Source organism: Haemaphysalis longicornis, unplaced genomic scaffold (genome assembly GCF_048455015.1).
Source record: "Haemaphysalis longicornis isolate Haplotype H1 unplaced genomic scaffold, Haemaphysalis longicornis Haplotype H1 scaffold_9, whole genome shotgun sequence".
Lineage (NCBI taxonomy): Eukaryota > Metazoa > Arthropoda > Arachnida > Ixodida > Ixodidae > Haemaphysalis > Haemaphysalis longicornis.
Genome location: NW_027526460.1, coordinates 115,964,773 through 115,986,770, shown reverse-complemented (window position 1 = coordinate 115,986,770; position 21,998 = coordinate 115,964,773). Strand labels below are relative to the sequence as shown.

At 48.6% G+C, this 21,998-nt stretch overlaps 1 protein-coding gene across 1 annotated transcript in view; it reads left to right on the top strand.

Annotated features, from left to right (window-relative positions):
* Positions 1-4,632: 4,632 nt before the first annotated feature.
* The window catches only part of LOC144153643 (fatty-acid amide hydrolase 2-A-like), a 37,044-nt gene continuing 19,678 nt past the window's right edge, over positions 4,633-21,998 (top strand). The window contains exons 1-2 of the mRNA XM_077685296.1: positions 4,633-4,967; positions 21,244-21,463. Coding sequence (XP_077541422.1) covers positions 4,779-4,967; positions 21,244-21,463 — 409 coding nt within the window. The 5' untranslated portion in view covers positions 4,633-4,778. The remainder of the gene's footprint in view (positions 4,968-21,243; positions 21,464-21,998) is intronic.

Here is a 21,998-nt window from a genome sequence, read left to right as displayed (position 1 = left end):
TATTCCCAAAGGTACCTGCGGCAACTCAACGGGAAACCTTCGCCCATGTGATCCGCTACCTTGAAATGACCGGCCTCCCACAGCGGCTGTCGCCCGTAGTGCCGTGTTCACGACTGATGTTCCCGGACTGACTTGGCCTTATCTTTTATTCTTTCTTCCGGCTTTCTACATCTCTTTATAACTCTCTGTTGTATTCTTTCACACCCTGTACTTGCACTCCTGGGTTCTAAGCAGTGGGTTGTATGCAGGTGAGCTCCCTACCGAGCTCAAAATATCCCCAGTGTAGTTGCTTTCCTTTTTCCTCAAACCACAAACAACAACAACGCAACGCTCGCTAACGTGCGGTTCCCTTAGACGGTGGCGCCGCATTTCCCTCTAGTATATATTAGCTTGAAACTATTGACTGTGGTAAGCTTACAGTGACCTAAGCTTGACAATACTATTGCAATGACAGCTTGTCTGGTTTGGGTTGTTATTGGGGAGGTGTCACCCAGCGTAACGCTGCGGATTAGAATAACTCTTGGCTGCAAAGTAACTTTCGGGTTGAGAGACAGAATACGCGTTTTTATTAAGAGCACATTCAGTCTTCGGAGTGCCCTCCTCAGTTCAGGATACCTTAAGGGCGGGCCGGGCCAACTGCTCTCTCATCGGCCAGACGCTGGACATCGAGGGTGGAGCTAGCCGAGGCTATCTCCCAAAGCTCTTGAGCGGGATAGTCGTGGGGGTACGGAGGAGAGTTTTAGTTATTGCAATACTTAATAATATTTTTCGAATAAGTTTAAAACGTGTAGTGGTTATACCCGAAATGATACTTCGCTATTACGAGTGGGAACGCTTAAGTCACCTAATTACAGCCTTTATGTCACTTGAATGATGAAGGACGTGGAAACCGTGTCGCTGATTACTACACGAACACCCTGGGCTTTGTGCGTGAAAGCCTTCGCGCGCGCTTCAAAAGGAAAAACTCTTCGCAATTTATTGCGTATGCCCCTCGCACGCGGCTCCAATGCGGAGCAGGATTTGCCTGCACCAATACCAGGCCCTACACACCTTCAACCGCAACGACTGTGCTTGGCTTCTAGAAAGAGGCACACATACTGGCCCAAGCTCTAATATTTTTTGCCTTGTAGCTCACTAATGAAGGCTATGAAGACCATACTCGAGTGTTCACTGATGGTTAAAAGAAGGCCACATCATCGGTGATTGAGGTCAGAATCTCTCTTTAGCGCGAAGGAAGAACAAAGATGAAAACTTTTGCTCTACGCTTGCAACAGGCGAAGATTGCACAGTGGGTAAGGCGCTGTGCTGTTCCTCTGGAGGCCATTGGTGAAATTCCTTCCGATTACTCCAGTATTTTTATTTGTCCACAATACTTTACATTATTTCTCTCTTTACTGTGTGGCCCTTTTGCCTGTTTTTATTTTTACTTTTATTTTAGTTACTTTTATTTTATTTTTATTTCTGCATGTTCATTTTAACATGTTTACATTATTTTACTCTATACTGTGGTGGCATTTTTGTTGACAGGACAGCAATAAAAACAACGACAGGATGGGACAGTGAAAGCTTTTGACTTAAAGTGTTGTCTTCAAAAATCTCGGTTGTAAACACTACAAGCTACATATGCTACCTATGTTTCGTTCTTTCTACCTAGTGAGACATTTTCGGGTTAATCAACGCCCAGTCCGACTTATGAATCTATTATTTTGAGATGCATTTTTGTAATAGCTTAGGGGCGACATTATCCTTACTTTTTGAAATTGAATGAACTCGTAAGGCAGTTGAATTAAATTGTGTTTTCGGCAATTCGTAATAACCTCGCCTGACCGCGCAGAAATCAAACTGGTTTTTCATTATGCCGGGAACCCGTACAAGTGGCTAAAAGTATTGTAACGCGTTTGCAGAAACAAATATTCATGGGGCGTATCCCGACTGGGGTTTAATTGGGCGTTTTTCGATTCCTCAATATCACTTCGATTACCGATACATCATTTGTATTTGCTCACAAATGTGGTTAATATCAACGCTCAAAAACAAATTTGGGGATATTTTCTTAGAACGTAGCTAACTCCATGGCAAGAGGGATTCTCCAATCTACACCTCTAGCAGAGTACAGACGCCTCAGCACTGACCGCAAAGCCTAGCTGAACTACTTGTCCTAGAGGATTTAAACTTAGGAGCACATTGCTGCCATCATGTAGGAGCTCCATAAGGCCGGAATGTTTTACTAGTTACACCCATGGAGGAATAAAATGAGATGAGATGTTCTTTTTCCCCCAAACATTTTTCATTACATGTGGGGAATATTCAGATACTGTTAATATAGCTAACCCGACTGTCTAGAAGCTGGTTTACAGGGTATCCCCCTATTCAAACTTTAGCAGAAAAGATCAAGATTCACGATAAATTACCTATTTTTCCGATTTCGCCGATGCGTTTTGAGCCTTTTATATTTAAATTTGATTTTTGCTCACAAAAGTTACCCGTAAGAAGGCCCCAAAACATAGTTGAAAATTCGGACCAAACAAACAAGTAATGGGTGGAGCGTGGTTTTTAGAATCACAGTTTTAAGTACGTCAACACGAGAAGAGGTCATGTAAATGCCAATAACCAAATTTCTGGACCTTTATTTTCATATTTCGGGTTGGCAATCTTCTCGCGGCGTAAATGTTCATTTGGTAGTAATAAATGTTCGTTTTTATTGCACTTTTGAAGAAGGGAACAAAATTGATAATTGAGCTGTGAGCCACGTACCATTCGTGAGAAAGTTTGCTTTCCGGCGAAGCGCTTGTTGTGTACTTTTGTCTGCAGACGCCGTATCATATTAAGCATTTCAGGGTGTACCGGTAAACTGTTTCGTTGCCCCCCAAAAAATGGTACGGAAATTCTTGACTATGAGGCAGGCCCGCTCATATGTGAACTCTATATTTCTGTGTATGACCTCAACTGCAATTTCTGTGTTTCGCTCATCTTGATAACAAAAACTGCCTTCAGGTTAGGGAGACGTGAAGCGTTTGTCCCCTATGTGTTTCTTTTAAAATTCAACGAACGGGTGCATGAATTCTCTGCTTTATAGGTAAACGGCGGCAATTATCAGCAGTTTAGATAAGACGGGCCAATAATTGTAAGATATGTGTGCTAGCGTCATTACACTGAAATAGGATTTGAACTCTTAAAATGATTTTTACTGCCTGTTACAAACATCCTTACACCCCAGAAAAAGCCCAAGAAAGCACGTTTAAGAAGGTGCATGGCAAAACAACAACGTTACAGCCTAGTCAGCGTAAAAGAAAACATATTTTATTGTCTATAAAACCGTTTAAAAAGTTGTTTTGGGATATTTCCGGTTAAAAGGTTGCAACAGACGAATTCACCTTTAGGGTGTCAATCATTCTACAGTGTTGAACAAAATACAAAACGAAAACAATACTTTCTCAGATACGAAGGCTGTAAAGTGTAGATTATACGCCTGGAAGGCATTTCTGCGCAGAAGAAAGAAAAAGTTGGTATAAGTGAACGCACTCAGATCCACTCTTGTCCACCTAATCCTATGAAGTTACCCTGCCATTCATTCGCTGATTTTATTACGAAGAAAAGCAGCGCAAACGACAGGACGAAGTGAAGAACTAGAAACCTGAGGCGCTAACGAACAACTCGGCGCTTTATTACAGCAGAAACATATTTATAGGGTAACATAGAAGAGCGAAAAAAAAACATATATCGCAATGAAATATGACAGCTCGTGACAAAAACGTAATCCACCACGTGGATTTACGGCGTAAGATGCTCATGACAAATACACTATCTCCTTCGCCAGAAGTGGAACCGACGGCTCGCTTACACATGCGTTTACTTTATTTTTGGTTTGAAAGGCTTCAAAGATCCCTAGGTCCAGGATACCGTGCGAGGATCGCGCAGTCATGGAAGGGTGGAGAGCCTCAGGAAGCGCTATGCGTTCCCAAGGTGCTACTTGTGGACGACCTTACATTGTACGCATGCTCCCTCAGGCGATCATGTAGGTAGCGGCCTGTCTGCCCGATGTACTTACGTACGGCGTGAATGCACGTGGTGGATTAAGTTTTTGTCACGGGCTGTCATACTTCACTGCGACACGTTTTTGTTCTTTTTTCATTTTTTCGGTATATATATGTTCCTGCTGCAAGAAAGCGTTCAGTTGTTCGTGAACGCCCGTGGTTTGTAGTTCTTTACTTCGTCCTCTTTTTTGCGCTGTTTTTCTTCGTAGTAAAATGTACCAACTGGACTTTCAGCAAACTCTTCCTCTGACTTTATTGCCACCCGCCGGAAGCCACGTTACGCCCGGCCGAAAAACGTGCGCTGAGTGTCGGAAGGAATATGCTCTATGTGCAGAGGACTGTGTCTCGTGCAATAGGAATGTATGTAAACAAGGGCATCCGGTCGCTTTAGCAGAACAAAGGACTAAAACAAACCCGCAACTCAGCCTAGCAAGCACTGCATAATACCGAGCGTGATTATCTTCTCGGAAAGTTCCAGTAGGGGTTGGCCCTGCTAGCAGCTGCCGAGATAAGATGCTCGTTATTTTCAGCTGAAGGCTATCGGACCGGAGTGTTTTGTTGCGGCAAGCGGCTGATACCACCGGCGTACGCAGCATAAAGCTTGCCAAGGAAATGAATACGGCTGGCGCGCGATATACGACGCGTGCGTAGTTCTCGCCCTGATCGGGTGAAGAGAGGAAGATCCGAAGGGGTCGGAGGCAAAATGTCGGTGGTGTGAAACAAAGCTGGTAATATAAGGCAAGCATGGCACTGTTATCAGAAGGCTTGTTCGCACTAGTTGTGGAAGTCATCGTTTACATTTGGTGCAACGCAACCAGACTGCTCTTCTATCTCTGGTTTTTCTGGACAAAGACTCGTCCGCTTCCTCCAGTAACCGATGATCTTCTGCTGCGCTCAGCCTGTTCTCTCGCTGCTGACATCCGCAATGGCAAGGTAAATTTCCTCGGTTGTTGCGAGACAGCCTCTTCTGTTTAGGATGACCGAGTGTGAGCATTTGGCGGGAAAACGTCTATTTTCGAACATGTCGAAATGACGTTGTGAAAATAGGTGAACCGATTCATTGGCGGCGCTGAAATGTTTGCACCACACCAACAAAAGAAAAGAACATGAGGCGTCAATAAATATCTGAGCTCGTATTTTCTCACCGAATGTATGTTAAAATGTTAGACAGCGCGAGTTATTGTACTGTGGCCCCTTTGAGCTAACAGAGGAGAATATAAACGCTGCACAACGCATTGCTCCAGGAGTATAGCCAGCTGGCTTACTTAAAATTAAACTGGCTGTCGGAGTGCTTCTCTTGCTCACTTCGTACTGCTTTTAAGTGCAGAGCACTTTAGGGGCTCCCCTTGTCGTCGTTGCTCGCTGGCTGGACCCATGTAGAGCCACACGGCGTTCCGTCGTCACGTCGTCCCAGAGAGGCTTCGAAAGCCAAGCGGTTTATATAGTCACAAGCGTTCGAAACTCCTGAACCGCTGGCGCTTGTCATACATCTCCCCTTGTTTAGCGCAAAGAAAACTGCAGGTATATTTGAGGCAAAATATACGTAATTAACCGGCCACACCCACGTTCATTTAGTTAAGAATGATCGTTGGGTTCGCTTTTGCGATAGTAAGCGAAAAAAATTGGCCGCGTATCTGCTCCTTTCGTTGCAAATGCCGTCAAAAGACGATAGTCTTTATCGGCTTTTGCGAAGTAAATGCCTCCCTTCGCTTTCCCGCCCACCTCTCATGTTGTTCCTCGTGCGTCGCGCTCCTCCCAAGGTAAAGACGGAAAAGGTTTGCTTAAATCGTTTTAAATTTCCCGCGTTCCACTGCACCAAACCGGGTGTCTCGATGCGAACGCTGCCGTACGGCGAAGACGCACGCTAATCGAGGCGCCCTACTTCAACGTTTTTACAACCCCGTTTCCCTAGTCCACGTGCGTTTCAAGCCGAACGTAGAACCTATCTAGTGGAACCTTGCATAACTGTTTCCGGTTGATTTCTTAAAATGGCGCCAGAAGCTATAGTGGCGCGGGCGACAGCAGGCGACGGCGGAGTGAATTCTTTTTCTGCAGTTGATGAAGTATTTAATTTCCCAAAAGTCAAGCATGTTTGATTTTTTATAAAGGAACACTGCAAATATCACTCCTGTATTGATTCGTTGTCTCATATTTGCGTAATGGCTTGTTATTCTTCAACAATGTTGACAAGTATGAACATTACACCGGACATAGACGGGTAGATTTACCTGTGACTATATAAGACTATTGGGCAGGCATTGTTTTGCTTTGGCCGGGTGGCTGAATCGAGTCACAGACAGACAGACGGACAGACAGACATACAGACAGACCAAAATTTCTGGGTTTAAGTAGCCCAAGAAAGACTATCGTCTTTAAAAAAGTGGCAGTGCAACACCAGCACGTGCAGGAGGAAAAGCGAGCACAAAAAGAAGAGAACTCCCGCTGGCGCAGTTTCAGGCAGGGTGCGCGCGAGCACGGCGAAGGTGGAAAATTCGAATTGCATGTGGTGGTAGAAGTGAGCGGATGACGGCGCCACAGCCCGTTATGGCGAATCACTGCTCTGAACTTCCGACAGCTTTCACATTGAGTGGAACAGCTATAATTTTTTCTCGGCTCGTTTCAATAAAGCAATTAATATTGCGCTATAAGTAGATGCCGCATGTGCGGAGTAGTTTTGCGGCGCTCTGGGCTTTTCACGTCGTTCTGTCAAACTAGGGAACGAACAGGTGCATATAATGGCAGACGGAAGTTCTTGTGGGGAGGTCTCCCTTGGAAAGTTTGGATAGCCGCTTTCGTAATGCTTGTCCCGCTACACAGGAGACGGCAAATGAGAATCGGGGCCTGTGGCTTCCTTTTCCTCGACTCGTATTGTGGATCCAGCGGCAGCTTGAAGTGACGTAGCGGGAAGTGGTGGGGAGGGGGTGTGTGAGGGCGGCGTTGACCGGGTTTATGCCCACTGAAATTTTTCCGTTGCGCTACCTGTTCTGCGCGGTCCATCTCGTGCAAACAAAGCGCATATCCTTCGAAGGTATCGATTTTAGATGCATTCATACCTCAATGCCTGCCCGACGCCTCTGCGCTATACATAGAACGAACCGCCTCAGTCAGGATGATTGCTGAGGGGCACGGCCCTCAAAGCCATGGGCTCCTCGGGTGAGCTCAGCGCCGGACGCCAAACGCGACCGTCACATTGTGTGTGTTTCCTTATTATTCTCCCCAATCCCATGCCTTGCGCGGCACGCGAAACACGTGCGTTGTATTTTTGTATGGCTCCACATGATTCTCCCAAATGCCATGTTTTGACCGACTCTTAAATACGTGGCGACACGGGGCCGCGTGGAAAATAATTGCCCAGTTTGGTCGTTCTCCCGTGGAAGAGCACCCTCTCCCGACACCTAATCCACTCAACTCTCCCGAGCTCTGAAATTTCGCCCTGTGCAGCTCATGCCTGTCCTACCAGCTTCGGCTGGTGGAGCGGGCAAGTCCTAAGGAATCCTGGGCTGAAGACTTCACCTCCTGAAGACTCGGTTGAAACTTTACCAAAAATAAAGATGTTTATGCTTCTCCTCCAAAGAGGAAAACCGCAAGCGAATGCAACGCAGCAAAGAAGATTGAGTCATCGTGGTGTGGTGGGATAAGCAAGGCGTAGTCTGCAGTAACTGCTGGCGGAAGAAGTGGGACCGCCGGCCCAGTGATGGGCGAAGAAAAAGGAACCGATGAATTTTGCCTATCTAAGCAGAACGTGTTGGGCCAATTGCATCGTTTAGGGGAATGAGGGCGTCGCGAGGGGGTGGGGATGGGGGGGAGGGCCTTTGTGAATACGTGCGTCAGCTCTTCATATCCAGTCTCTTTCACTCTACTGTTGAGCGCTAAGCACTCTAAGAAAAAAGAGCGTGGTAGTTTCTCCCTTACGGGTGAAACAGGAATGTATCATATATTCCTCCCTAAGAGGTAGAAAGATTCTCCCTTTAAGAGGGAGGAGCGTGTTTCTACCCCTAAGAGTGGAGGAAGATTTCCCCCTTTCGTGAGCTAATGGAGGAGCGTTCCTCCCCTGGCAGGGTCACCCAAGCAAGGCTTGTCATACGATAAAGGCCTAGCGAGCTGATCGGTTTGATGATCGAGGAAGTACAAATAAGTAGGTTACTGTGGTTGTGTGCGCTTAAAATGCGCTAAAATAACCAAGACATTACCTACCCAGCACCAGAACTGCGGTTAGCAAGCGATGTCGCCAATCGTATATGCGCGACTTCTTGCATTCGTCTCGCTGCGCGCCCCGCCTACGCGTTCAGAGCGAACGCGCCGCCGTAAACACCGTAGAAGTCATACCGATTGCTTTCAAAATGCCGCCTTTATTTCCGAAAGGCTCGTAACCTCGCCGTTCACCGCACACGAGATCACAAGCATCCAATGCGGCCGTTTCAGAACAACCAGTTGTTGTTAGTCGCCTTACCTTGCTACAACCGATGCATCAAAACGCGGATCGTCTGCAATCGTAAATCTCATCGTAAATGCAACGCAGACAACACGAAAAACGCATCCGTCGCTGTCGCATCCTCGACAATGCTCGCCCTCTAGCGTGCTCGAAGTAAAGCAATCGTAAAAGTTTTAAAATGACCGATAGATGACGCAAAAAAAAGTAGGGGTGGAGAGGGGCAGCTACTAAGCATCACCATCAGTGGGCACTTACATCAAGGCGTTTCCTTGGTTTCCTTTATGGATAACGTATATTAGTATGCACCATAACATGCACCATGCACCACATGCACCACACATAACATGCACGTTTGCACCACAACATATTACACTTTTCACATGTCCGCATGATCACAAGCCACAACTAAACATTGAAACGGCCAGAAAGTATTTATAACCCTGATCGCCGAGAATGCAGGTAGGAACAGTGAGATGGTTGCTTGTTTCGATAACCCATGGCAGTGCGTAAGCCTTAGGTGGGTTTTGCTATTTCATCAAATGTAACCCGTGCAATTGCAAACTTTTATTAATTGGAGGTTTTGTAAGAAGCAGTGAAATAGCTCAAAGAAGAAAAATCGTTTCACGAAACAGTACGATAGGTGTTTCGGTAATGACACTCATTGCCTCGCCTTCGCTCTTTTAGCGTAAAGCGCACCACTGGTCTGGCGACCATTCAGCCAAAATGTTAGCGAATGGGGGCGTTTTGTTGTTGGTAACTGATGCGTTCGTGCTCGTTGACAAAAAAAGGGGCAGTTTGTTATCATCGCTGACCTCTTTTACCCTTGGGCGTCAGTATAAAGCGTCCACAAATGCAGTGGTAACGTTGAACAGGGCGCAGGCAAGTCGCCCACAGCAAGCATGCAGCGGTGCCCACAGAATGTGCTTCAAACACACGGCTGGCGACCCGTGCGTTAGCGTGGCGGGCACATGGTAATAATAAAAAAGAAAGACAGCGAGAAACCAAGCAAGCAGTACACCGCAGGGGAGGTGTTGCTCATATTCATCGTATGCGCCCGATCGGCGAAAGCCACAGTGCAACGATGAACGGTTTCGTTTTCGGCGTCGGCGCCGACAGCAGATTGCAGACGACAGGGGAGAATATGTCCTCCCCCGTTTCGGTGTTTCGTAGAGGCCGTACAGAGGGCGCTACGTGTAATTAGCTAAAGGGAGAATCTCGCTGTTCCAGGGGAGAAAACCCTCGATTTCCTCCCTTTTTCTACCCGTTTTTCTTAGAGTGAGGGTGTCCTTTAAGCCCGGTAATTAATTGTATGGTCCCAGCGTCAGCGTACGACTTGCCCACTTCTGAGAGCGGTGCAGCAGACGGAGTCACGTTCGCCCCTTTCCCCGCCCCCCCCCCCCCCCCCCCCACCTCTGCCATTAGGCGGATTTGATCTAGAGTACGTGACGATCCTGACAGACTCCCAGACCGCTTGCCGCCACTACCAAGATGGACGAATATCGGCCCTTGCCCTCCGCATTCTTGCCCAACGAACAGCGCCAATTCCCGATATCCGCATCGTGTGGACACCGGGTCACACGGCTCTCCCTGGGAATGAGGCGGCCCACGCCTCTGCCCGCGCCCTCATACCCCGGGCACCCACGGGAGCCGACGACCCAAGTGCTTCTCCGCCCATACCCCTCCGCTACGCTGACATCCTTGCCCATTTACGCCGACAACGCCAGCACTTCTCTCCACCCCATCCGAACCTTCCCAAGACCGACGAGTGCATCTTACGACGGCTGCAAACCAACACCTTTCCTCATGGCACACGCCTTCATGCTATGTATCCTACACAGTACTCTCCAAAGTGCAAACACTGCCCATCCCCATGCACCCTATACCACATGGTGTGAGAGTGCCACCTAACCCCAACTCTACTCCCCCTTCCCAACCCAACCCCTGAGCAGTGGGAGGGCCAGCTGGCTAGCGGCGACCTGGGTGACCAGCAACAGCTGATATCCCGGGCGCAACTGGCCGCACTTGCTCAGGGCCTCCTGGACTGAGGACGCCCCCCACAAGAGAGGAACGGCTCAACTAACTCCGTTCCAGCTCAATAAAACGTTTTCACCACCACCATCTTCCTAACATAGAGAACTAAGGCAGACAACAAAAAGGCCGAACAGCGACTACGCAGAGCCACTTCCAGACTTGATTGTAAACCTGAAGGCACGATGGTCCCTAGCCCTGCTGCAGGCGAACCCCGGTCGCGCACTAGTGAAGACCGGCTTAGGCCCCCGTCACAACTGAAGCCCCCTCAATTTCGTACACGGCCAGCTTTTTCCTGTGCGGCGGCCGACGAGACCAGTGTATATGTAGGGGCCTTAGTCACAACAACGTTAATATGCCGCAAGAAAAGAACGCCCCTGGCTTTTGGGGAAGCTCATGCTCGAAGTACCAACGCAAGAACGGTGCCTCGATGTGATGTAAGTCATTTTGTTCAACTGGTTTATCCTTGAGTAAGAGACAAATACACCAACAAAAGGCACTGATTCAAAGCGGTACCAACGTTTTTCCGAGCCTACTCGGCTCCTTCATCCTTGCATGGTCATTTAAATATTCATTTTCTGAGATTTAAACGAGGTCCCAATATTTAGTAAGTTTCTACGAGACAAAAAAAATGTTTTCGCTACATTTCTTGAATGCAAGATCGCTTTGGATAAAAATAACTGCCAAAACAGCTCTAATCGCTGATGCGATCACAGTCGCACACCAGTCTTGGTTATTCGTCATATTAATTGAACGGTTAAAGAAAGCGCCCATAACGTAGCGGATAGGTACCGTTGGTTTAGAAAATCACACATTAAAAAAAGTAGAAATGCTTCAATATTTTTTGCTGCGCGAAGTGGAGAGAGTTTTTTAGTGTTTATCGGACAGCATCACTACCCCTATAGTTGGAAATATAGTGGTTCTTACTTGACTTTTGTTTGTTTGCTTTTACCTGCACGCTACTCCGTGGGGGCACACCATAGGTACACCATGAGTATGCTCTCTCATAGTATGCTTATTATCGTGAATTTATTATCCCTTTTCAAGCGTACGCATGCATTCATTGTAACAAAGTTATCAAGCAGCCTGAGCAAAGGCACAATCTTCGTTCTGGGGGCGCGGAAACGAATGTGCCTTTCCGGCAGATTATTTTCATACTCGTCCTTGCCTTCTTTAAAGCTTAGTGGGCGAAAGAGTATCGTTCTTTCAATGCTCGGCCAGTCTCGCATTGAAAATGAATGTCGGAGTAAAAGTATGCCACAGACTACGGGCCCTCTCAAGAGCACTAGCACAGCACACCGCCACTACCTCCCCTCCACCCCACCGGTTACATCATGATTGTGTCCCTGCCTAGATAAACAACTGTTACTAGTATACTCTAAAATGTTTTAAATGCGAATGCATTTATTAGTCGGGGGTTGTCTTGCGTCCATCGAGCGGCGTGCGCCTGCATTCCTCCAGCGCGAGCGCACGTGAGCGCGCGCCTCGTAGTTCTGCCTTCGTCCTCGTCGTCGTCGTAAATGCGAATGCATTTCTTACTCGGGGGTTGTCGTGCTCCGTCGGCGTGCGCCCGCAGGTGTTATCTCTCCGCGCTCAATGCCGAACGCATGCGCTTGAAGCGAGCTGTACTAGTTTGCTCGAAGCGGCAAGGACGACGAGTACTGCGGTGTTAGTCTCGTGTCTAACGTGTATGGGAACTTGATATCGCAAGCCGTTGCCACGTCTCCCGTTCGAGACACGTCTCCGTACAAGGACTTGTACACCCTTGCCTATACCGGAGACGGAGTCTTTGCGGTGACCGTGTACCTCGCGCCCAACCTCGCTCGAGACGCCATTGCCGCGCAGCTGGACGCGTCTATGGAAAGTGTGCGCGTGCGCTCCAATCCCTCTGACCCCATAGTCTTGGTTGGCGACTTCAATGTTGACGTGCGCAAGAAGAGTGGCGAGTGGCTGGTCGAGTACATGCAGATCAGGCACTCTATGCATTGTCTCTCTGCCGACCAATTTACAAAACAGAGTCCCATTCGTGGCAAGCAGTGCGCAAAAGGTGGCGTTTCTGGCCCCGCAAACCAATCCTTAACGTATGTTTGCCGCACGACCACTTAATTCCGTCGGGTGAGGGCTACCCTGGAGGTGCTATCGAACAAGTTAATCATGCCATGCGAGGGACCGCGCAATGAACGCGAAGCTGCACCAACAAACCCAAAAGAACCGTCGCTAAAGCAGACGACAACGCCGTACCACCGACGCAGCCGGCGGTGAGCAGGCACTTCCACGCAAAGAACGCTGGGTAAATTCGCCGCGCCATCTCTAGTGTGCCCATTGAGTGAAACCCTCTGCCACCCAACCGCCGCCTCCGACGAGTTTGTCCCGCACGCCACGAAAGAACCGTAGGCTGGTACAGCTAGATAGGTTTGCTTTAAAATCACCTAGAAATGATCCCTCTAAACAACTTCCTGATTTTTCGCCAAGCTCGCATGTGTAAGTTTAGTAGCATAAAACCGCGCTTAAAGGAGCCATGAAGAGGAAATACAACTTCGTTTAATTTGAAAGAACTAGGATTCAGTATCTCACTCAGCTCCATTAGAGCCACAAAAGATGTTTTTTAACGGAAAAAAAAAGCAAGAAGTATTTAAAAACTTTCAAATTTTGCGCCACAGTGAAGTGTTATGAGCAAGAATGACGTCATGCAGGCCAACAATAAGACATAATTTTCAGTGCGTTAACTGCACGTTAGCATTAAAGTGATGCGGTCAAATGGAACTGGAGGTCCCATTACAGACGCCCAGTCATGTGTCGTCGCGACAGGTCAGTTAGGCGGCCGCCAATCGCACAAACAAGGTTCCGTGACGTCACAGAAAAGTTGCGGGAAATCGGCTAGGGGGTCGCGACTGCTTCACACGTTTTCTTCAATATCTCCGTTATTTGTTCGAAGATTGCGATGCTATTCGTATCATTGTTATCGGGACTAAGCAGTCTTTCTAATAAACCCAACTTGTATTTTGTCATCATGGCTCCTTTAAGTCTGAACGTGATACTGGCTGTCGACCAAATCTATCCTTTAACTGCGCCCATGTCAGGTTCTGTGGACAATAATAAATAGAAAAAGAAGCTTTTGAAACCTTAAACCCAAGAAAACTACACACAATGAGCTGAGCAACAAGGGGTAACTACTAAGCAATGGGGAATTGCAACAAAGCAATATACTAAACGGTCCAGAGTTCTAACAAGCACGAAAGAGTCAAATCCGAGAATGGAAAAAGTCACAGTACGTGTTCGCTGTCGGAACGGGGTTGTCCCAAACCATGTCTTTACCGATGCGCAAACAAACGAGGACGAAGAAGGAACCAACACGGACAAGCGTCCTCTTGCCCTCTTCGTCCCTTGCCCTCTTCGTGCAAGAGGGCAAGGGACGTGCACCGTGCCCTTGCCCTCTTCGTCCCGTGACGAAGCGTCCTTCTTCGTCCTCGTTTGTTTGCGCATCGGTAAAGCCATGGATAGATTCCAACTAGGCCGACTCACGGTGTTACTTCATTTTTGTCCCAAACGTCCGAGAAGCAGATCCGTGGTGTTGCGGTGTTGGAAGTTCCAGCTGATGTCGTGGCCCTGGTGGTCGAGCGCACGCGCAGCTCCCGTTGCAGAGTGGCCAACGCAGCTGTCTTGGGGCGTCGATGTGTCTGACGGACGCACGGCGAGACGACTTCCTTATGATACCCGCCGCGGTGGCTCAGTGGCTAAGGCGTTGCGCTGCTCAGCACGAGGTCGCGGGTTCGATTCCCGGCCGCGGCGGTCGCTTTTCTGATGGAGGCGAAAAGCAAAAATGCCCGTGTGTACGAGATTTCGGCACACGTTAAAGATCCCCAGGTGGTCAAAATTAATCCGGAGCCCTCCACTACGGCGCGCCTCATCGCCTGCGTTGCGTCGGCGCGTTAAACCCTAAAATCAATCAATCAATCACTTCCTTATGATGGAGAAGTCCTGGAACCTGTGGTTGTGGATGACCTCTTGGGGCACGGCACGGGTCATGCCGCCCGACCGCCGTACGTCCCGGTCACGCTCCACCCTCCGACTCTCTCGGTGTCTTTACGGTCTCGCTCTCTGCCACCGGCCGTTGTCGCTGGCTGCTTCCGATTGGCCGGCGGCCAGCGCAGCTCGTGCTGTGCTCTCGAGTGCTGGCCGCCATAGCCGGGGCATTGACCTTGGTGCCGCGTTCCTTGCGGCCCTCTTTTGCAGCGTATTGTAGCGTAAGCTACACTGGCCGAGGTTGAGCAGTTTTGCGTGGGCCATGAAGGGCCGTTCTGCGCAAGCGCGAGGAGCATGGGATTGGTTAGGATCGAATTGGATTGGTTTGTATTGGACTGGATTGGCTTGGCTTAGCTTGGCTTGGCTTGACTTGGCTTGGATTTGGAATGTATTGAATTTGATTGGATTAATATGGATTTTGTTGTATTGAAATCCAATCCTATTGGAGTACAGGGTTGTGGAGAATTGAGTCTGCACATTCGCCGGTCTGATCATTCCAGAGGAGTGACGTCATAGCTGCGGCAGACGCGCTGGACCCTGCGCGTGCCTAGCTGTGCGTCTCCGTTGCGCGGTAGCCAAGTCTGACGCTGCGCCGACGCCTCTTGATAGCATTTTCGCGTGGCTCCTGCAGAGCCGGGCTGCGGGAGGAGCCATTCGCGAAAAGCAGTGACTGGACTGGACCGGGCTGGACTGGACTGGACTCGATTAGATTGGATTGAATTGGATTGGTTTGGTTTTGAAATCGTTTTAGCAACAGTAAGAATTATAATAAGCTAATCCTAGACAACCAGGAAACCTAAGAACACCCAGCTGAACGTTAGTTCACGCTACGTATTTCCTGGCATAGCTGAGCTAAGCCACTGCTAATTTTTTTGTCATCGCCTTCTTTCGGCGTTTGTTTTTATTCTTGCGATTTATTCGCATGACACCGAGTACAGTCCGTTAGCAGGTGAAATACTGTAGTTTGTAGCTTTTAACTATGTCGGACCATGCCATTACGCTATTTTCTTGGTTCAGCGGGAAACAATACAGTGACTCGTTTCGAGCATAGACTAGCACCTGCATCCAATCTCTTCCCGTGTCGGTCCAGTACTGACTCCAGCTAGCTAACCCTAACTGTGTCTAAAAGAAACCTTGGCTCTGCGTCGCGGCGGCCGTGGCGTCGCTTGGCCGGACCATGAATCCTACCGTCGCACAAGCCCCCTCGACCCCCCGCTTGACTTTTGCAATGCCATGAACGGCCATGTTCACACCTCCCGTGTCCGGAACGTATTCAGTTCCCTTCTTGGAGGGAGCAAACCTCGACGCGCCCTTCAAAAACTACTCCTGGCACAGCACCTTGATCAACCCGCCGTCATAGAAGAAATGCGCAACACTATTGACCCCCCTTGCCGCCATCGAATACTCACTGTCGAGTATATATACGATGAACCAGAAGATTATGTCACGGGACACATACGCGGGCAATTTTCCATAGTGTCTAGGCTCAGATAGGAGACGATGAAGATGTCGAAGTTCCAGGGTCCTTGCGCGAGCTATCTTATAGCCGCCATGTAAATAGTGCAAATAGATCACTCATCATTCTTCGCCATGGTTTGTGTCATCTGCCCTGCCCCCACATTACATTTTGGTGGAGTATGCGGGTCCCTCATCCCCATTCTGACCCCGGCGTCCCACCGCATCGGACTGGACGCGATTGTCGATGCTACGGGGGCCATTTCGGGCAGCCCCATCCCCGCCATGACCACAGCTGGACCACATTTCTTGCCCCGTGCCCCAGCCCGTGAGACGCCGATCTAGACCTGCCGAGACCAGCCGCGACGAGACGAACCGCAGATGTGTCCCGTGCCCTCTCGTTCGACGTGGTTCTTCGACTCTTCGTGGCCGCTGAAAAAATCAGTGTTGCGGGGTCAGGCATCACTTGTAGCAGCAAATGATTCCTTACTGTATATTTCCATCGCATTGCCCATCCGCATGACAATCATCACGTTGCCGAGGCTTCGACCGGAACGGTCGCCCTCGACCGGAGGGTGATGTCACGGGACACATACGTGGGCAATGTCACATGGTGTCTGGGCTGACACAGGAGACGATGAAGATGACGAAGTGGCTGGGTCCTAGCGCGAGCTATCTTACTGCCGCAATGTAAATACTGCAAATACATCACTCATCAATCTTCGCCATGGTTCGTGTCGCCTGTCCTGCCGCCACGTTACAATATGTATACCAAAAAAATCAGAATTTTCTATGGCGGAACTCCGTATGTCTCCATTTCAACTAAACCGATAGTCAGCTCCTGGACCGGATCGCATAACATATAAAATGCTCCGTAGAATTCCTGACTCCAAACTACAAGAGGTCCTGTCGAACATCAATCAGGTGTGCCTTTCTGGAAGTCTGCCGCCAAAATGGAAAGAGGGCCACGTTACCCTCATCCCCAAACCCGGCCAACCAGCAATCTCAACGACGATCCTCCGACCTATATCGATGACCTGCTGTGTTGGAAATTTAATATAAAAATGGTTCTCACCAGCCTCGAATGTCATCTAGGGGCCCGAAACCACGGCCCCATACCCTGGTTGGGTTCCGAAAACATGTCAGCACCCAAGACAGCGCTCCGTGTTAAGGAAGACGTGTTTAAAATCACAAGCACCGCCCAACTCCGCACTATCATCGGCGTAGATATGAAAAAGGCTTTCGATAACGTTGCCCATGACGTGATCCTCCAAAGCCTTCAGAATACTCGGCCTGGTACACAGCTTCTCAATTATATCAGAGACTTCCTATTCAATCGCACTGGCCGCATAAATGGACCCGACAATCAACCGTCAGCCCCCTTCTCCATACGCCGTAATGTAAACCTGAAGGCTCCATTTTATATCCCATTCTGCTTATTCTATAAAAAAGCTGCCCTCTAAATTATTTCCGGTTCCGGATCTCCGCCATGCCATTTATGCTGCCGATATCACAATTTGGAGCTTCCGAGGCAGTACGGGTACTCGTGAACGTACCCTGCAAAATGGCTTGGATTTTATTCAATCTCATTCAAGATCTGTGGGCTTGGGATACTCCCCTGAAAAATAAGAATATGTCGTTGTTCTTAATCAGAGCAGGATACAGACCTCCGTCATTCTCTCATCAGCCTCAGTGTGAAGGGCCACCCAATTCCCCGACGTCCACAGATCCGCATCCTTGGCTTTATATTGCAACAAGATAGAAAGAACACAGTATGGACAGAAAGTATTATCAACCACATCACTTTAATCAATAACATGCTTCTTCCAGTCACCCTCCACAACACAAGCCTCTAAGAACACGACCTTCGCAACACACTAGAAGCAACAATCCTTTGTAGAGTACTGTACGCCGTTCCCTACTTTAAACATACAAAAACTTTGAATAACAAATTGGAGATGGCCATCCGGAAATACTACAAATGGAGCTCGGCCTGCCTATGCACGCCCCAAACTACCTCCTTGCCGACACGGCCCTCTACAATCCCTGTGAGGATAAAGTAGGCGCCCTCATCGCTGCCCAAAAGCACAGGCTCACAACGTCCATCCTGGATGATATAGGGCTTGTGACATCTCACTTATCTCCTCTACCAAGAGAACCTCCACCATTGGACACAACTTTCAGAGTAACAGCCAAACCCATCCCGCGTCACATGGACCCATCCGCGGACTCCGGCAGGCGCCGAAGCAAAGCCATCCATTGTTCCAGACCACCAAATGACACATACTGCGTTTGTGCAGTATGTGTCATGTGTCTGTGCAGTATTTGTCTGGGGAGGGTATTACATAGGGTAAGAAGGTTACACTGGTGCCACAAAAGTTACAAAAACAACAAAATAAACACTGTCGTGGTAGGTCCACTTGAAGAGATCTTCCGTCAGAATTTAATGTACCTTCTCCAGCTGCCTAAATACAAGTCATTGTCGTTTCGATGAGGCTGAAAACCCATTCAACTGAGAAAATTACCATCCGCACCACTGATATCCATCCGAGAATTCGCAATTAATTCCTTACTTGCTCACATTCATCATGAGCAGACATGCTACTTGGCAGCCCACGGTTACCTGCACGTCTTCCTAGAATATGTCCCCGGACACCAGGAAACTGTAGGGAATGAAAAGGCTCATTCCCATCGCTCGTGCGAATCAAAAGCCGAGTGCCCCTCAACCCTGGCTCCTGGACGACAGCCCTAAAGGAGAACGCGCCGCCCATCGCAAGGTTGGGAGAATATTCTCACACCGTGGTTGGGAGGCAACAGCTGGAGGACCTTCGCCGTTACCGCCGCAATCTTCCTCCTCCCACTTCTGACTTACGCGCCTCGAAGGCACTCCCGCCAGGCTCAGACTCTCTCCCTCTCTTGTGACCTAATTCTTCACAACATAATGACCCGAGGTGACACGACCCATTGTCAAGTGTGTGGCACCTATCCCGACGTTAAACATACTTACAGCACTTGTCCTCCCGCCGGGCGATCACCCCACTTTCTTCGTCCCAACCTTTTACGATCCCATATTCCAGACTCATGGGAAAGCTGGGCCTCTCCGCCGTTTGGCCTTCACCCGATCCTCTGGCCTCGCCTCTACCGGCAGCGTGATTCCAAACGCTTCGCTGCACAGAACACCCACGTGACATGTGTGATGTCACTGCGCGCGCTGTTCTTTAGAGCGCCTGCTAAAACAAGCCCTCCGTTCGGGCTCTGCGGCCTCGATGTAGAGTACTGAGTACTGGCGCTGAGGGCTTTGGTTCGAGCCCCAGCGGGGCTATCTCTTAGTTTTTTTTTTCTCATTGACTCCCTTTTTTCTCTAAATTTAATTTTTTTCTAAACTCAAATGTACGGGTTGTTTTTGTTTAAAAAATGATTTGGTATGTTTTAGGTCGCATTAGGTTTGGGGCACAGCCAATGACGACGTCTAATCAGCGCTCTGCATCGCACAAACAGACTTGTCACGTGGGTGCTCTGTGCAGCGAAGCGTTTGGAAATACGCCTCCCGGCACACTGCCCACGTGCGCGGCCCTGACTCATGTGGAATACCCACCAGAACGCATTCGCGGCCCTCCATAACTCGATTTTCAGCAGCGCGGTCATGGGCCACTTCTAGTAAAGTTTGATTTCTCTCTCGGTCTCCCTCTCGTGCTGGCTCTGTTCAACTTGCCTCATCTTTCCTGTTTTCTGGTGAACCAAAAATCTTCCGAACATAATTTCCATTTCCCGCTTCCCTAACAAAATCTGCAAGGTTTCTATGCGTCGTGTACATACAAGGATTGCGCTAAATAGCAAACACTGCAAAGATCTGTATTAGCGTTTAGCTTTACACCTGGCAGTGTGTATTTGACTGAATATTGGCAGCGCAGGCGTCCGCTAAAAATGCGTCGTTTCCTAATGTTTCAAACTCCATTAATTGGACCTCATTATAGTAGTTCCTTTTACAGACCTGACTAAAAAATCTAAAGAGAAACTGTTTGCTTAACTTGCACGCAACACGACTCCCCGCCATAGCATGGTACGACGTCGCCGCCTTTGCTTGATTACACCAAGAGCTCGTTAATTGTCAATCAGTTAATTGTAACCACAGTTATCGCCAACTGATGCCCTAGTCCTGTCACAATACTGGAAACTTCAAGGGGGAGAACCTCCCGATAATTCTGGGGCATCGGTGTTCGGAACGGCTACTTCATACTTTGCAGTCCCAGCTTACTCTACTCCTCGGAGGTGGAAGTCGGCCCATTTTGAGTGTAATGCGCTGTAACACCAAATTTACTAGAGACGCAAAGCCATGCGAGGGAAGCACAGTCAACGCGCACGGCACAAAGTGCACTTCACTGGCGGAGCCTGCACACGCCAGCGCTCCGGTGCGTATCAGGTTTTCGCTTGCACAGCGGGCATCGTTAATCACCTGCCGCATCCCGTGTTACTCGCGACAACAAGTCCAGATTAGGTTTCTCTGAGGACTGCCAGCGCAGCGGAACACGATGGCCACTCATAGCACCCGCCCACGCCAATTCAAAGTCACATTAATCCGAACCTATGTAAGACCCCCTTGTAGTTGCAATTAACTATCTTTACTGTATTTTTGCTAAATTTAAAGTCTTATTAGCATTGAATAGGGAACATTGCAATGACCTGCTCTACCTTTTTCAGGAATGATGTATACCTGTACTTAAAGAGGGACAAGTTGCAAAATCACACGCGCTTACAGGCTGACCGAGTGCCTTTATGCATTATCACGCACGCTGAACTTGACAGACCAATGTAACTATTTCAGAACACCAATGTAGAATTCACTACAATACACTCGACATTTGGGCTGTACCGATATGTAGCCACATAGATGATATTATTGTGGATACCCCACTGATCATAATAGCTACGTTTATTTGGAAGCCAACATTTCACATCGATTAAACCGTGGGACCTAGAGAGAAGTACCACGACAGCATTCGACAAAATAAGGACTGTCTGTTAATCGCGAGAAAAAGTGACACATTGGAAGCGAATTGGTGAAACACTTGGGAACAAAAAACGACGCTCTGATAATATATAAGCATTCGTGTCGCTCAAGTTAGAAACGCCGAACTTTTTTCAGGAAGCTTTTGACCAGGTCCTCTTGATAAGATCTTACTGCCTATGCTGCTGCAGGTTTTCAGAATTGTTTTCTAAAGGTCAGACATTCTGTATGGAAGACAACCTCAGAATACGTTTGCGCCCTTCCAGGTCCGGAGTGTCCAGGTAATTTCTGCCTACATAAGGCGCATTCGGCAAGTGCAACCGATCATCAACGCCGTCGTCGAGGAAAGGTTTGAGGAGGCGCTCCGGGAGGCTCAATCGGCTGACAGGCTCGTGGCTTCTGGCAGCATGAGCGTGGAGCGACTGGCTGCGGAAAAGCCGCTCCTGGGACTGCCATTCAGCGTGAAAAATAACGTCGCTTGTAAAGGTGCAGTGTTTGTCCATGCATGCAGTACATTATTCGACCAGAACCTTTTATTCAATATTTTGGGTAAAAACTACCCCGTGTCTCTACTGCGAAGCTGTTAGTGGCTTTGCTCCCGTGCATTTTCCTTCTGATAGAAAAAAAAATCGCGGCACGGAACAATATTTTGTGCTGATTTTTGTGCAGTTACTGGTTCGTTGTCTGCTTTCTTATTAATTTTGTTTGTTTCCGAAGTGGCAAGGAAAAACATTTCTTTGTGCTGAATCTTCTGCATTCTTTTGTTTATTGTCTTCTAGCTTGTTGATCTGTGCGTGTACCAAATGCCCACTCCTGCCTAAGGCCTTGTAATAAGGCTGGCAGTACTTGTAAAATCAATAAATAAGTTCCAAGCAAACAGAAACACTGCCCCTGTTTCTCCACGCTTGAATCACGTGCATGGGTAGATCCTCCGGCTCCCCCAAGGCAGCGGTAGTCGTGTGTGCCGGAGCACAATTCAGAGGCTCCGCGTGTCATTGAAGCGCGAGACGTTTGTGTGTGT